The sequence below is a fragment of the Xenopus laevis genome, chromosome 6L (genome assembly GCF_017654675.1).
Source record: "Xenopus laevis strain J_2021 chromosome 6L, Xenopus_laevis_v10.1, whole genome shotgun sequence".
Classification (NCBI taxonomy): domain Eukaryota; kingdom Metazoa; phylum Chordata; class Amphibia; order Anura; family Pipidae; genus Xenopus; species Xenopus laevis.
This window is the reverse complement of record NC_054381.1, coordinates 40,862,508-40,878,747: the sequence shown is the minus strand read 5'-3', so window position 1 is coordinate 40,878,747 and position 16,240 is coordinate 40,862,508. Positions and strand designations below refer to the sequence as shown.

The 16,240-nt window shown below is 39.1% G+C and overlaps 1 protein-coding gene across 1 annotated transcript in view; it reads left to right on the top strand.

Moving 5' to 3' along the window:
• Window positions 1-14,695, top strand: part of fam126a.L (family with sequence similarity 126 member A L homeolog) — a gene marked incomplete at its 5' end in the record, with an annotated part of 54,988 nt that extends 40,293 nt beyond the window's left edge. Inside the window, 5 exon segments of the mRNA NM_001096801.1 lie at window positions 4,754-4,870; window positions 7,396-7,483; window positions 9,702-9,867; window positions 11,432-11,646; window positions 13,313-14,695. Coding sequence (NP_001090270.1) covers window positions 4,754-4,870; window positions 7,396-7,483; window positions 9,702-9,867; window positions 11,432-11,646; window positions 13,313-13,327 — 601 coding nt within the window. The 3' untranslated portion in view covers window positions 13,328-14,695.
• Window positions 14,696-16,240: the final 1,545 nt, after the last annotated feature.

Genomic DNA, 16,240 nt, shown 5'->3' with positions numbered 1-16,240 from the left:
TGTAAACAGTTCATGTACCGTACATGAACCAGTTGGAATATTTATATGTGTTTATAAGACTCTCCGCTGGTTGGGCATACGCACATATACTTATATAGTGCATTACACATGTTGGACATTTATTTATATATATATATATATATATATATATATATATATATATATATATATATATATATATATATATATATATACATACATACACACATACACACACACAACATTCAGCTTAAAGTTCAAATGACCAACAAAAAGGAATATCAATCTGTGTTTAATGTGTCATTTACGAGGGGTTTAAAGACAAGCAGATAAGGTACAAGTTAATGTGGGTCAAAGAGGTTGAATATAAATTATGGTACCACTGTAGCTTTCACTGTAACCAATAATAAACTGGATACACCAATAGGAAATCATTTCAATGGCCCTCATCACTCCATAAAGCACTTAAGAATTTTGGTTCTTAAAGGAGAAAAAAACCTGTTCTGAAAAAAACCCGTAGTGCCCACCCCAGGTAAGCTGACTGCTAGATCGTCTATTTCGGTGTAATTCTGCGCATGCGCAGTTGTGCAAACCAGAAAACTGCTCCAACTGTGCGTGCGCAGAAATACCAATCTCTCAGTCAGCTTACAGAGGACACAGAAGATGGACGCCTGGAACTTCGCTGGAAGAATCTGTGCCGAGGGGTAAGTATGGAGTATGGGGCATCTCCCGGGGGGGTAGTTAGCCTGGGGGGGAGGGAGGGGGTCTACCTGGAGTGGGGGTACGGTTTTTTTCAGAACAGGTTGATTTCTCCTTTAAGGGCAATTTTAAAACAGATAATGAAAGAAAATTGTGGGAGTACAAAATAATGGAAACTATCAATTCTTTGGAGAAGGGACCAAAGCTGAGCCTTGGATTTTTGGCTAATTATGTGGAACGACTGCACCATGTCAGAAATACAAACATATGTGGATCTGGACTAAGAGATCATATGGAATTCCTTTTAGGGCAGAGACACGCGCTGCTATTTCTGGAGTTGCCCAGCGACAAACTTTTTTGGGCGACTAATCTCCTTGTCTAATCTCCTCCTAATCTGCCTTCCCGCCGGCTAAATTGCTGGTGGGATGGCACTCGGATCGATTCTGCTTTCCGAAGTCACCCGGAATTTCCTTGTGAGGCATCTTCGGGCGACATCGGAAATAATGTGGATTATTTGGATAAAATGGAGTCTATGGGAGACGGGCATTCTGTATTTTGGAGCTTTTGGGATAACGGGTTTCCAGATAACAGATCTCACACCTGTACTTCAATAAAGCTTCTTGAATTTTACAAGCCTGTTTGGAGAACTGCTCGTTGAGTGCCTGTTCTCATCGTACAGTTATATAGGCCCCCCTAGCTAACGGCTCACGGAGGTGCAGTTGAGCCTCCTCCCATATGACGTGGGTTTCTTTTTGAACAAATGTATCAATACACTGTTGTTTTTACATTATTACTACAGGTATGGGATCCGTTATCTGGAAACCAATTATCCAGAAAGCCCGAATTACAGAAAGGCCATCTCCCATAGACTCCATTTTATCCAAATAATCCAATTCAAGTTTTATAAAAATAATTTCCTTTTTCTCTGTTGTAATAAAACAGTACCTTGTACTTGGTCCAAAATAAAATATAGTTAATCCTTACTGGAGGCAAAAACAGCCCATTGGGTTTATTTAATGTTTTCATGATTTTCTAGTAGACTTAACGTATGAAGATCCAAATTATGGAAAGATCAGTTATCCCGTAAACCCCAGGTCCCGAGCATTCTGGATAACAGGTCCCATACCCGTATAAGCTTTTTTTGTCTAAACAAAATCTCACATGCAGCCTCTAACTTTACAGTTGTACTGTGGCTGAAATGTTGATTTAATTAGCATTTCTGCTTCTATTGTAAGGGCAGACGTAGGTTCCCGTAAAGAGATCACATTATTACATAAGCCCAAAGAACATCACAAGGTTAATTAAATATGCTTTGTTACTCAGCAGTATACTTACAAAGAGAAGATCTGTGAGTGGTTTGAATAGGCACATTCTTTGTAGGTTTGACAGTGATGAGAACATACTTCCTTGCAGGTTCTTTCTAAACAGAATTTAAATGGCAGACCGCTCTGCTCATGAACAATTACAGGCTAGGCACTATTGATAGTGTAAGTAATTAAGTCCCACGCAATCAATAGCTGCCGTTATACAACATACTTCTTTCAGATGGCCCTTTTATGAGTATTCATTATTTCTTGTGCACATCGTCTTTCAGCAGTCTGTAAAACACTTCTGCATGAGGATCTGTAGCTGTGACAATTTTATTGACAGCGTAGCAGTTGTGGTAATTAAAAAGGTAAATCAAAAACCCAACATTGTCACAGGCATAATAATGCCTTTTTAAAAACAGAAAAAAATCTAAAGACAAATATCACACGTTGGGGATGGGCGAATTGAATCCGTTAGTTATGTGCGAATTTACCCAGTTTTGATTCATCAAAAAAATCTCTGCCAGCAAAATGTTGCTCAGATGCATTAAAGTCTATGAGTGACACATTTTTTTTGGACACGAGGCAAATTTATTTTGATGAGTGACACATTTTTTCTCCCATTGAAGTTTATGGGTGTCATTTCCACTGCGAAACGTGTTGGAAAAAATTCGCACATCCCTATTGTATGTCTATATTTGTTAACATACACATAGCACACAAGACCGCACAACACTTGCAAATAGTCAGGAGAGATAATCATTGGCATAATCATTGGGGGTAAATTCCACAAGTGTTGTGGGATCTCTGGTCCAGGGACCTGGTATTATTCTCTGTTTTTGTAAAAGGGAGGTAACTGCGCAGGCCAGATGAGCCTTGGAGCTCGAGGTACTGTGCCGGAAAGACTGATGTTCTTATATCTGTAACCTTTCTAAACTAAATTGGGCCCTAACCAAAGTTTGGATTCCTACGGGCCTTAACCTGTAAATCTGGCAACTGCACAATTTTTTTCCTACTTTTATTTAATTATGTATTTTCAACCAATAATAATACAGCTTTTTAATCTGACTACATTTTGTACATATTACATTTTTGTTTATGTTTAATGAAGGATGAAAGTACAGCTCTTAAAGGAGAAGGAAAGGTTAAAACTAAGTAAGCTTTATCAGAAAGGTCTATATAAATACACTAGTAAACCCTCAAAGTAATGTTGCTCTGAGTCCTCTGTCAAAACAAACAGAGCATTTCTTTCCTTCTATTGTGTACATGGTTTTCTGTATCAGACTTCCTGCCATCAGCTTAAACCTCTTTGCCCTGGGCGTGAGCATGCTCAGTTTGCTCCTCTCTTCCTCTTCCCCTCCTTTCCGCTGTAATCTGAGCCTAGAGCTATGAGTGAGCAGAGAGAGACACAGGCAGGAAGTGATGTCACACCAAGATAAAATGGCAGCTGCTATCCTAAACAAACAGAGAGCTGATAAAGCTGTTTACTCAGGTACGGTAAAGAATTCTGCAGAATAAAATATAGTGTTCTAGCTTGCCCTATTGTGAATAATCTATTGGCAATAAACTGCCTCGGTAGCTTTCCTTCTCCTTTGATTATTTACACATTCCAAGCTTTTACAGGAACGTGTTTGTATTACCTTAAAGTGGACCTGTCACACAGACACAAAAATCTGTATAATAAAAGTCCTTTTCAAATTAAACATGAAATCCTATTTCAATTTTTTATTAAAGCAATCATAGCTGTTGTGAGCTCATTTAAAGCTGTCAATCAAATATTGTTTGCCCCTCAATTACTTTCACTTTCCATTCAGCACTTCCTAGATGTCACTGCTCTCCCCACATTCCCCACGCTCTCTTTACCGTATAATTGTATGTGTGTAGCCAGGGAATGCAACATCAGGTCCCCCATTCTGAGATGATGGCTAGATCATGGCTACTTCCTGCTTGCTATAATTATGAGTTCCCAGACTGAAGGAAACAGAATTCAAATAATTTATACAGTGTAATTAGTTAATTTTGCTTGACTAATGTGATAAAATAGGATTTTAAATGTTTTTTTTTTGGGTGACTGGTCCCCTTTAATAAACTTACTGGGACTAGCCCTCTACTTGTGCAGGCTACTGAGCGGGACGTGGTCCGGTAGTGGTCCAAATTATCTACCATCTGGCCAAGCCCATTACCGCTCTATGCTGTGTCCATCCCTACAGGGGCCTGGGGCTTTCTGAATAAGGGATATTTCCATAATTTGGACTTTCATACCTTAAGTCTACTAAAAAATGATTTAAACATTAATTAATCACATTAGGATTGTTTTGCCTTCAATAAGGATTCATAATATCTTAGTTGGAATCAAGTACAAGGTACTGTTTTTTATTACAGAGAATACATTTTCTGATTAAAATGGAGTCAATGGGAGATGACCTTCCTATAATTGAGAGCTTTCTGGATAATGGGTTTCCAGATAACTGTATTTTTATATCCTTTAATAAGGTCTGAACCATCTGTGTAATGGTAGTTCGTTTACAGTGTTAAAATAATCTTATTAAGTTAACCTACTTCCTGCACTTTTAGGGTCTGGCCACATGGGCAGATTCGAGGAGATTAGTCGCCAGGCGACAAATCTCCTCTTTTTTTCAGGAAGATTAGTCGCCGCAAAGAAGAGGAGATATGTCTTCTGCCCATGTGACCAGACCCTAACTGTTCCCGTTTCATATGTTTTTATAGTCATGTTAGCCATTATTTGATGTGGAGTGTTTGTTTTTCAGGCTCTGTGTCTGTGGATACCCTCGCCAACATGCAAGAAAATACCAAGGGATTAAGAACAGAATACCAATATCTTCAGAGTTCATGGTTCAACTTTTGACTGGAATTTATTATTCATTGTAAGATAAACATAGTCTAGTTTTTTTTTTTTCCAGTTATGCCTTTATTGTGGCTGTTGGTGCTCACACAGTCCATAAACCAGGAATTAGGGCTCCATCCTATTTTAGACTGTGGCTGATGCCTTAATTGCATAAAATGATGGTGCCCATTACATTTCCTTTAGTGGAATCTCATGATGATGTGATAGTTCAAAAGCCCAATTCATATGTCTCGCACATGGACCAGTGCTCGTACAGTTTCTGGAATTGTATGTTTTTGGTCATATTACTATCTAAACAAAATTCTCACATACCATAGTCAGCAGTCCACAAATGAAGCTACCGTACTACTTGAGCAGGAGGCCGTGCTCATTTGGATGTACAGGTATACGACCTGTAATCCAGAATGCTTGGAACCTTGGGTTTCCCAGATAAGGGATCTTTCCATAATTTGGATCTCTATACCTTGTCTACTAAAAAATAATTTCATTAAATAACCCCAATAGGATTGTTTTGCCTCCAGTAAGGATTCATTATATCTTAGTTGGGATCAAGTACAAGGTACTGTTTTATTATTACAGAGAAAAAGGAAATCATTTTTAAAAATCTGAATTATTTGATAAAAAATTGTCTTTCTGTAATTTGGAGCTTTCTGGATAATGGGTTTCCAGATAATAGATCTCATACCTGTATTTCAATACAGACCGGAGTTGTGATGCACAAGAAGTGGTAAGGGATGGATATTGGACTGGATCAAAAAAGGAAATTGAAATATAAATGCAAATAATCTGTTGGCAAAATATTTTGCTACTGAAGTTTATTTATGCTCCATGCTCTCATTCATGCATTGTCTCTAAATTCTGTTTTATCTGTGTGCATTGCCAAAATTCCTTTGGTATCTTGTACAGAGTGAAATTGTATGTGGTGACTTCTATTTATAAGACCATTTTGTTCCATCAAGAATATAGAATACAAATGTTACTTTAGTATTTATTGAATTGCTTTTTTGCTTTAACGTCTTTATAAGGGCATTTTGGTATGAGGTTACATTTGTCTGTTTGCCAGAGTACAGAAGCAGAAACACATTCGCAGTTGGATATCTTTATCTGTTTTGCTCAATTTGTCTTTGCTGAGCTTTATGTTAAAAGGAACCTATGGCTAAATCTTCTGCCATCTGGATGGTCTCTAGAGTAGATGTACTGGGAATAAAACTGTACATTCTACATTTATTCCCATTTATATTTTGTATGTTGTCATTTAACCATACGGCAATGTAATAAAAGTCTTTCAAATATGGAACTACCACAATGGAATAAAGTGAGAGATAGATACCAATGAACGATAATACAGTTATGTATAAGAACCAGTGGGCTGGGGTGTCCACCAACTAAAGTGTAAATCTATATACGCAACCCACTGGGACTTAACCCCCTGCCCATCTAGTTCAAATACACTTAATTAGAATAAGACGTATGGTAAGATAAAAGGCAATATTTATTAAACACTAAGCCAAAACACCTTAACTTAAACCAATTAAAATGATAAGCAGCGCTGCATATGGTAAAGGGATCCCTTAATGCAAATCAGATCTATGCACTAGTGCAAAATACAAATATAGATATAAATGGACTACTGTCCATAATGGAATGTGTCTCTGTGTACTGGACAAGGCTATCCAATAATACAATAAAGGTCCCAATTTCTAATTGGGTATACGGCCTCCAAATGTCCGGTATTGTTGTCCAGAACAAATTGCTGCAAGTGCACAATAATAATGTGTCCCAGAGTCTGAGAAATTACACGGCTTGCCGTTTAGGAGAAACACCCCTGTGGTCACTGTGTGCTAGAATGTATAATGCCATATCAAGGCTACTTGTAGGGGGGGGGTTGTGCCCACAGCAAAGTCCAGTATGCACGGGAGCCCACTAATGTAAAGTGGGATTGGTCGTAATTAAGTCCAAATCAGCGGGAGGGGCGGAAAGGCCGTTGCCCGAAATGGTGTCTCAGTGAGATACTTGCGTCCCCCACGATAAACCGCCTCCAGTGGACCAGTGGAATCCAATGGCATCTCCCCTGTAGATCAGTGCGGTAGGCGTCTCCAATGCGCCATTGGATTCCACTGGTCGGTAATCTTTTCGCCACACTGAGGCGGTTTATCGTGGGGGACGTGAGTATCTCACTGAGACACCATTTCAGGCGACGGCCTTTCCGCCCCTCCCGCTGATTTGGACTTAATTACGACCAATCCCACTTTACATTAGTGGACTCCCCGTGCATACTGGACTTTGCTGTGGGTACAACCCCCCCCCCTACAAGTAGAATGATGTTTTCTTTTATTAGGCAAAAAATATTTTTTGATTGACTTATCCTTTGAGGATATATCTGCAATAATTTTCACTATCCACAATGTAAAGGAACTAATCAAAATGTTGTCGTTGTAACTTGACACGGTCAACAGAACGCTACATCTGTCCTAAATGATGTTAATCTTGTATCAGTATCACTGATTTTGTTTTAGAAAATGTAATAATCACTGTCTCTTGCAGTTACAATGGTGAGTGGAATGCAGCCCGCAAAGCCCTGGATGATGTTCTATATCGTGCTCAGCTGGAGCTCCTTCCAGAGCCTCTCTTGGTAAATATCTGCATAGTCGTGCATTTGTTAAAGCCAGACAAAAAGACATTGATATAAAGAACCAACTTTTCAAAAAGCATTGCGACTAACTTAATTGCTGGAGACTCTACTTGCCAACAATACTCTAAACTTCTGTACAGAGATATTGTCACAAAAAGAGAAAAGGTTGATCCCTCTCAGGTGACTGGCCATTTTATCAACTAACAACCAATTAAATATCTTAAATATCGAATTATCCCAGTCTGCATGGTGGTATCTGAATGCTTGTTGGCATATATGTCCTTCTCAAGATCTGGTTCATTTTAATTTAATTAATAATTAATAATCTCTTTATCTCTTTCTATCTAACCACCATATAAAAGACCATTTTTACTGCCCAAACCCCACCTTTATATGGTACAAGTATATTTGAAATTAATGAACTTTAAACTACAGTTTTTATTTAGTTGAGGACCTGATTTTTTTTTTTTCACATCTTCTAATTAGCACCTATAGATGATGTTAGAATAGGATCAACTTTATGGCCTTGTTAGGTATAGAGATGTCCAATCTGTAGTTTTCTGTTACAGTTGAATAAAGAAATAGTAGGCTACAAACGTGTTCTTAATCAAAGGAATCATCCCATATTCCTGTAAAAATCTCAAATGTGTTAACAAGACTTTACTCAGAACACGGTATACATTGGTGCACCAGTATATTTTTCTTTGTCCAATGACCACCATTACAGCTCAGTACCTGTGAGCTGGAGGGGCAAAGAAAAGATTTTAAACGGATGCTGTTATGTTCTCCTAAGAATATGTTGGTGTTCCTTTTCATCATATTAAAACCTTTATAACTAAATAAAGAAAATACCATACATGATCAAATCGTAAAAAAAAAAGACTTTAAAAAACTATACATTAGGCCTGTATTTGTGGAAAGGCCACCAAGGCCTGGGCCTAGGGTGGCAGGATTTTAGGGGCGGCATGCTGCCCAACCATAGCCACATTGGTTCAGAAAGCACTGGGGATGCACAGGTGATACAATATTTTTTAAAATTTCCCATGTGCCAATCCCCAATGCTCCGGACCCGATGAAAATTTGCACATGTGCAGAAATGAAGGGGAGGGGAAGGGTGCAATGAATGGCAGCGGGCCTAGAGGCGCCCACAATGTAAGTCCGGCCCTGTATACAATGAATGAATGGCAAAAATCCTATCTCCAGAACACAACAGTTCACTAGATGTGTTACGCATCAAGACTGCTATTACAAAATCTTATATAACTGGTATCTAACCCCTTCAAGATTATCAAAAATGTACCCTGGAGCTTCGAATTTCTGTTGGAGATGTGACATAGGAGATATGCTCCATATTTGGTGGACTTGAGAAAATACAGAGATTGTGGCATAATGTGAGATCTTTGATTACAGAGATAACTAGGGATACACCGAATCCAGGATTCGGTTTGGGATTCGGCCTTTTTCAGCAGGATTTGGATTCGGCTGAATTCTTCTACCCGGCTGAACCAAATCCGATTCCTAATTTGCTTGTACAAATTAGGGGCGGGGTTGGAAATCTCAAAGTAAAAAATGTTTTCCCCTTCACACCCCTAATTTGCATATGCAAATTTGGATTTGGTTCGGTTAGAGATAATACAACAAAATATCCCACAGTCTCCAGAAGCTATGCTGCTGAATCTTTCTACTGTACAAACGTATATGGATGAAATGACAATAAACTCACTCTTGACTCTTGACTTGGAAACATCCAAACAAGAATTCCTGACTTTCCAAATACTAAACGCTTGCAGACTTTTGATTGCTAGAAACAATTTAGAATAAGAAAAAGCAGTGCCGAGAATTTTGGGGGGGGAACTGTTTTGAATGCTCACAAACGTTGGATGTCTAAGGTCAAAATCTAGTTTATATGTGTTATATGAATTGTAACTACCCTGAGAGACATAGAGATGTAATACAGGTTACACTACTTTTTTTTTTTTTTTTTTTTAATTGTGTGTATATTATTTTGGTTAACTCAATGAGTATACCTGCAATGATCTGAACCATATACCTATAAAATGATTGTATTGTTGAAAACTAATAATAATTGTCAGTTAAAAAAAAAAAAACCTTTATAACTGGGCATACTTTATAACCTGGCATGTTCTGGTGGAAGGGAAGCAAACATATATCTGTAAACTAAATCATTATCTTAAAAGGGTGAATGTTTTCTCTTCAGCTTGCTAATGCAATCAAAGCATCACTGCCTCAAGGAGCACTGAAGGGAAATAAAGAAGGCGGCAGCAGCAGGAGTATCCAGGTGGAGATCACACCAACGTCCTCCAGAATATCACGTAATGCCGTTACCAGCATGTCTATTAGAGGCCATCGCTGGAAGAGGCACGGTGAGTGGCAAATATACACTTTTCATCTATTTTTATATTTTCTTCAGAAGGTTCTGATTTTTATTGGCAAATGTTATGAATCAAGTATGGTTTTCTTTTTTTTTTTCATTTTAAAATGGTAGTTTGGGGGGCAAAAAGTTGCATTTTGGGGGAGGGGGGAATGTAACCATTATCATGTATTCATAAAGAGACTGATTTACTACAGTAGATTAGCAACAGATGTTTGCTTTAATTTTCTAACCTGTAGTAAGTAAAACTAAACACTGATTAGTTGCCACATGGTGTTAAAGGGGTGGTTCACCTTTAAGGTAAGTTATAGAATGGCTAATTCTAAGTAACTTTTCAATTGGTCTTCATTTTTTATTTGTTATAGTTTTTGAATTATTTGCCTTCTTCTTCTGACCCTTTCTAATTTTCAAATAGGGATCACTGACCCCATCTAAAAAAACAAATGCCCCGTAAGGCTACACATTTATAGTAATTGCCACTTTCTATTACTCCTCTTTCTATTCAGACCCTCTCCTATTCATATTCCTTACTTTAATCAGTGCATGGTTGCTAGGGTAGTTTGCTGAAATTGCAAGCGGGAGAGCTGCTAAATAAAAAGCTAAATAACGCAAAACCCCCCAACAATAAAAAAAAAATGAAAACCAATTGCAAATAGTCTCAGAATATCACTCTCTACATTAGTGATTCCCAACCAGTAGCTCGTGAGCAACATGTTGCTCTCCAACCCCTTGGATGTTGCTCCGAGTGGTCTCAAAGCAGGTGCTTATTTTTGAATTCCAGGCTTGAAGTTTTGGTTGTATAAAAACCAGGTGCACTGCCAAACAGAGCCTCAATGTAGGTTGACAATCCACATAGGGGCTACCAAGTGGCCAATCACAGCCCTTATTTGGCACCTCAAGAAAATTTTCCATGCTAGTGTTGCTTCCCAACTCTTTTTACTTCTGAATGTTGCTCACTGGTTCTAAAGGTTGGGGATCCCTGCTATACATCATACTAAAAGTTAATTCAAAGGTGAACAACGCCTGTAAGTATCAAATCCTGGTGAAGTTTTAACCTAACAAATTACTTCTGTTTATCTAAATAATTTCCTGTACCATTTTAAAAGTTCTTATTGACGTTCATAATATAATATATAGACAAAGGGTCTCCAGGTAGTAGGATGATTACTCACGACATAAGGGAAGAGGCGCACTGCCCTCAGCATGGGGAGCAGACAAACCGAAAATTCTTTGGAGCAGGCACTCAAATAAACTGCCACTAGGCAGTTGATTCAAAGTGAAACAGTTTATCGTATCAACAGCCTTACGTGTTTAGTGTTATAAACACTTAATCATAGGCTCAAATTCCTTCTGTTTATCTACATCATTTCCTGTTGGGAAAAACGACCATTTTAAAAGTGCTTTTTGACGTTCATAACTAATATCCTCTAATTGTGGTATGTATTCTCCCATAACCCATGTCACCCATGCTTTTAGATTTCATTCACACCCTTGGTTTTATTTCCTTTGTTTTCCATTTCAGCCATCATCATTTTTGTCTTGTTTTCCCACTTTAGAAGAACCTGACACTAGTAATGACTCCTCAGATTTGGGCAACATTGTCATACCTGAAATTAATGTCACCAGTGTGTCTGGAGAAAGAGCCGGGAATGGGGAGAGAGGCAGAGCACTAAGTGAGAATGATGTTCAGCATATGCAGGCAGTGCAGGAAACCTCCGCAGAACCTAGAGCTGAGGGCAAAGCAGTGGCAGAGATCAGAAGGCAAAAATCTGTAAGGAAATTGCTGGAGGATGGCGTGGCCTCACCTGGGAGAGTGCAGTGTTAACTGATCACTGATAGATGGGCTCCAAGGTACCTGCAAGTGAAATGGTCACACTGCATGGGTTAGAAGGCAAGGAGACTCTGATTTTGGCTTGCATGTTTATATTTCTACTGCAAAAGTGCACGGGCACAACTTAGAGCATGGCGTGACTTCCCATCGCTGAAGCATGTGAGAACAAACGGCTGTGAAATGCAAAGGCATGCTCAGATGTACTTCATTGTCTTCAGGTCTTAGACAGTTATAGAATTACACACTAACCCCACACTCCCCCATTAGTGGTTCAGTCAAATATATTGTTTCCAGTCTTCAATGCCATGTCTTCAATGACCACAAGTTCAGTACCAACCAACATCATCATAAATCACATTCAACCCATGGTCATAATAGAGATTTGCTCATCCAATAGAATTTAGGGATGGGAAATCTTCTTTCGTTATTTTGAGATTACATTTTCTCAGCTTTGTTGTTTCCTGTAGGGAAAACTGTATTACCATCAGATGGAAGACAATCCATTAGTAGCCAGCTGTAATATTTGATCTTTAGTTGCAAATCATAATGCTGGAAACTCTAGTTGTTTATCGGGACAATCCCTGATCTAAAGCCTTCCTGGCACCATAGAAGTGTGACCTTTCCATTTGTTAGTCCTTCAGGTCTCTTCTTGACCATTCACAATATTAAAGGGATTCTGTCATGATTTTTATGGTGTCGTTTTTATTTCTAAATTACATTGTTTACAGTGCAAATAATTCACTCTACAATTTAAAAATTTAATTCCTGAACCATCAAGTGTATTTTTTTTAGTTGTAATATTGGTGTGTAGGGGCCATCTCAGGTCATTTTTCCTGGTCATGTGCTTTCAGAAAGAGCCAGCACTTTAGGACGGAACTGCTTTCTGGCAGGCTGTTGTTTCTCTTACTCAGTGTAACTGAATGTGTCACAGTGGGATTTTACTATTGAGTGCTGTTCTTAGATCTACCAGGCAGCTGTTATCTTGTGTTAGGGAGATGCTATCTGGTTACCTTCCCATTGTTCTGTTGTTAGGCTGATGGAGGGGGTGTTATTACTCCAACTTGCAGTACAGCAGTAAAGAGTGACTGAATTTTTTCAGAGCACCAGTCACATGACCGGGGGCAGCTGGGAAACTGACAATATGTCTAGCCCCATGTCAGATTTCAAAATTAAATATAAAAAAAATGTGGTTGCTCTTTTGAGAAACAGATTTCAGTGCAGAATTCTGCTGGAGCAGCATTATTAACTGACGTGTTTTGAAAAAAACATGTTTTCTCATGACAGTATCCCTTTAATAATCTCCTAAATCTCTTCAGAAATTGATTTTAAGCACTAATCATAAAAAAACAGATCAACTTTGTGTGATTATTGGTGATTTTTTTTTTGCATGATCTTCACAAACAGCACAGAATGGGCATGCTTCTGTAAATGTAGTTGGTTTCTTCTGTCTAGCCACACTAATGCCCTTTAATGACATGGGGGGGTAAGTATTCCTCTAAAAGGCTTAACAGAAGATCTTTTCTCTGATGATTTTACAAAACCATCCTTTGCCCTCTTCCAGGAGGAAAACTTATTTGCTGCTTCTTTGCTTCTCCTTGTTTTGCAGACTCTGCAGATATAACAACCCAGGAAGAGCTGGCAGAAATATCCGAGACTTCTGATGGATTTAGCACCAGGGCTGCATCTAGCACAAGTCATCCTGTCTTATCTCATAGCAACAGCAGCAGCTTCAGCAAGCCACCCTTTGGAAAGGCCCAGAGAAGGTCTCTTGGAAACAGAACAGGGGGTAAAGAAAGGGAATCTGTGGGAGATACTTGCCGGGAACATCTCAGCAGAAAGCAGAACCAGAGGGCCCTGAGTGAGAACCTGGAATTAGTCTCTATGAAGAGATTGACTCTGACAACCAGTCAGTCTCTGCCCAAGCCTGGTAGCCATAGCCTTGCAAGAACTGCAACTGCCGTTTTTAGTAGATCATTTGAGCAGATGAGTGGTGGAGAAGCAGCTAATAATCCTGTACCTGCAAACACTGTTAGTACTGGAGTCAGCACAGAGACAAATAGGTTTAGTGCCTGCAGTCTACAGGAGGAAAAGCTAATATATATTTCTAAGAGGACAGAGCTTTCAGTGCCCAATAGACACCAGCAAAACCAGCCAAGATCCCCAAGTATCTGTATAACACTGTCTTCAGACTAATCCTAATGAGAAAGCTGTCAGGATTGAAGATCATAGGAAGCCATGTTTCACCCTGTAATTACCAGAGCTCCGAGGCGATGATACCAGAGGCATTCACCTACTCATCAACTGAAATCTTAACTTATTTTTATAGTTCTTTAAGATCAGCCATATAATTGTGATAACATCGTTGCATCGAGCACTTAAATATGGCCATCTGCATCTTTGCCAAAGAAGCCTCCATTGTGGTGTCTTTGTGATCTCTCCAGACCTCAATTGGAACATGTCCTGCTTCACAGGGATGGATTGTGTGCAGTTTGCTGTAAGGCAATGCCTCCATTTCTGTGAAACACCCGTACCTCCGTTGCCTGATAGCCAATCACAACTTCACAGGGAGCAGATATTTTGTAACACAATTAGCTTTAGGGTGCAGATATTGTATTGGTTTTCCTCTCATATATTTGTATATAGTACAATGCATGTGCTTTTAATTTTCTTTTCACTAAGCACTGATAAATGACCCACCTGTTTTTTACAGTCTGATATTAACAGTGCCATCTGCTGGTCAGGTTCAGCCGATCAGTTTGGTGGTATGTGCACAATAAAATCCGTTCATATCCGTTCAGATTGACAACCAGCATAAAATTGTTGTAAGGTAAATCGTTTGTGTTGTAAATAGTTTGTGTTTTACGGCATGTTGTATGTTTTTGATTGTTTTTAAGGAATATAAATGGCATATTTTTATAATTTCGGATTGCTTTTGTTTTTATTCCCCTGATTTGTAGCATCACATAAAATAAAAAAAGATGAGAAATGAGAAAGTACCATTAATGGGAAAGTGAAGGATCAGTACTTTGTAAGAATGGTGGAGCTTAGCGGAATATGAAATCTACCTGGCTCTGCTTTATGTAATGTTTGTGTATATATGAGATGTAGAGTAACAATTCGTTCCATTTCTAGATGATTTTACTTTATAAAACCTGCTGTATTCAGTCTGTCTTGAAGAGCTGGTCATTTGTTTGTGATCATCATATACCTTTGGCATTTAACCTCCCCCTTGGGGTCTTGAACTAGGGACGCTCTGAAACCAGGAATCAGTTCGGGTTTCAGCCTTTTTCAGCAGGATTGAGCCAAATCCTTGTGCCTAGCTGTACTGAATCCTAATTTGCATAGTGGATTATCTGCATCCCCCTATCTTGAACATAAGCAAGCACTGTTTGTCATTTTAATTATAACATCAGTAACGTAACTAGAGGGGGGCTGGCCCTGTGTGGAACGCGCAGCCGACCCCCCCGACCCCCTTTGTACGTGATTTTCAGGTAAAATACTACAGGTAAAATACATTATAACCTCCATTTTACGTTTGCTGTAAAATCCAGGAAAATGTAAAATCAGGGAAATGTATTATGTATAATATATAGGTGGGACCACAAAAGAACAATGTCACATGAGGGAAAACGTCAAATCAGGGGATGTAAAATTGAGGTTCCACTGTAAATGAATTCTACGTGCGGGGATAGAATTTAAATGCCATCCTGTAGACACACAAAGACAAGGAGGCTCTGTCCCGGAGCAAGTTACAGTTTTAAAAACAACGGGCCGATTCGACGGCCACTGAAATCAACGGGCCGATCTATGGCCACTGAAATCAACAGGCCAATCTATGGCCACTGAAATCAACAGGCCGATCTATGGCCACTGAAATCAATGGACTGAAAAGGTATGAGTGCTAAGTTAAAGTGGCAGGGAGATGTGTCTGCATCAATGTGGAGGGAAGGTAAAAACATGAAGTGCTGGCAAATGGGGAATGAAGAAAAATGTTTTGGGTAAAAGAGGAGAGATTGGGCAGTGGTAGATTGGAAGAAGGTGATTGGCAGATAAAAGTGATGGAGGAAAGAAGAGACTGGGACAGGATGGGAGAAGGGAAAGTTTGGCACATGGGGAGGTTGAAGAGAACACATGGGTAATGGATAATAGTGTTCAAGGCAGAGGAGAGAATAAGATATAGAGAAATGTGTGAAAGATGGAAAAGGAGAAACAATTGTTACATAGGAAAATAACCGTTTAGAACAATGATCCCCAACCAGTGGCTCAGGAGCAACATGTTACTCACAAACCTTTTAAATGTTGCTCCCAGTGGCCTCAAAGCAGGAGTTATTTTTGAATTCCTGGCTTGAAGGCAAGAGTTATTTGCATAAAAACTATATGTACTATCTCCTGTAGGCTGCCAGCTCACATAAGGGCTACCAAAGTCCCCTTAGGAATATTTGTCATGCTTGTGTTACTCTCCAACTTTTTTTTTTTACATCTGAATGTGGCTCACTGGTTTAGAGGGAAGGTTCGGACATAAGGTTGCACTCGA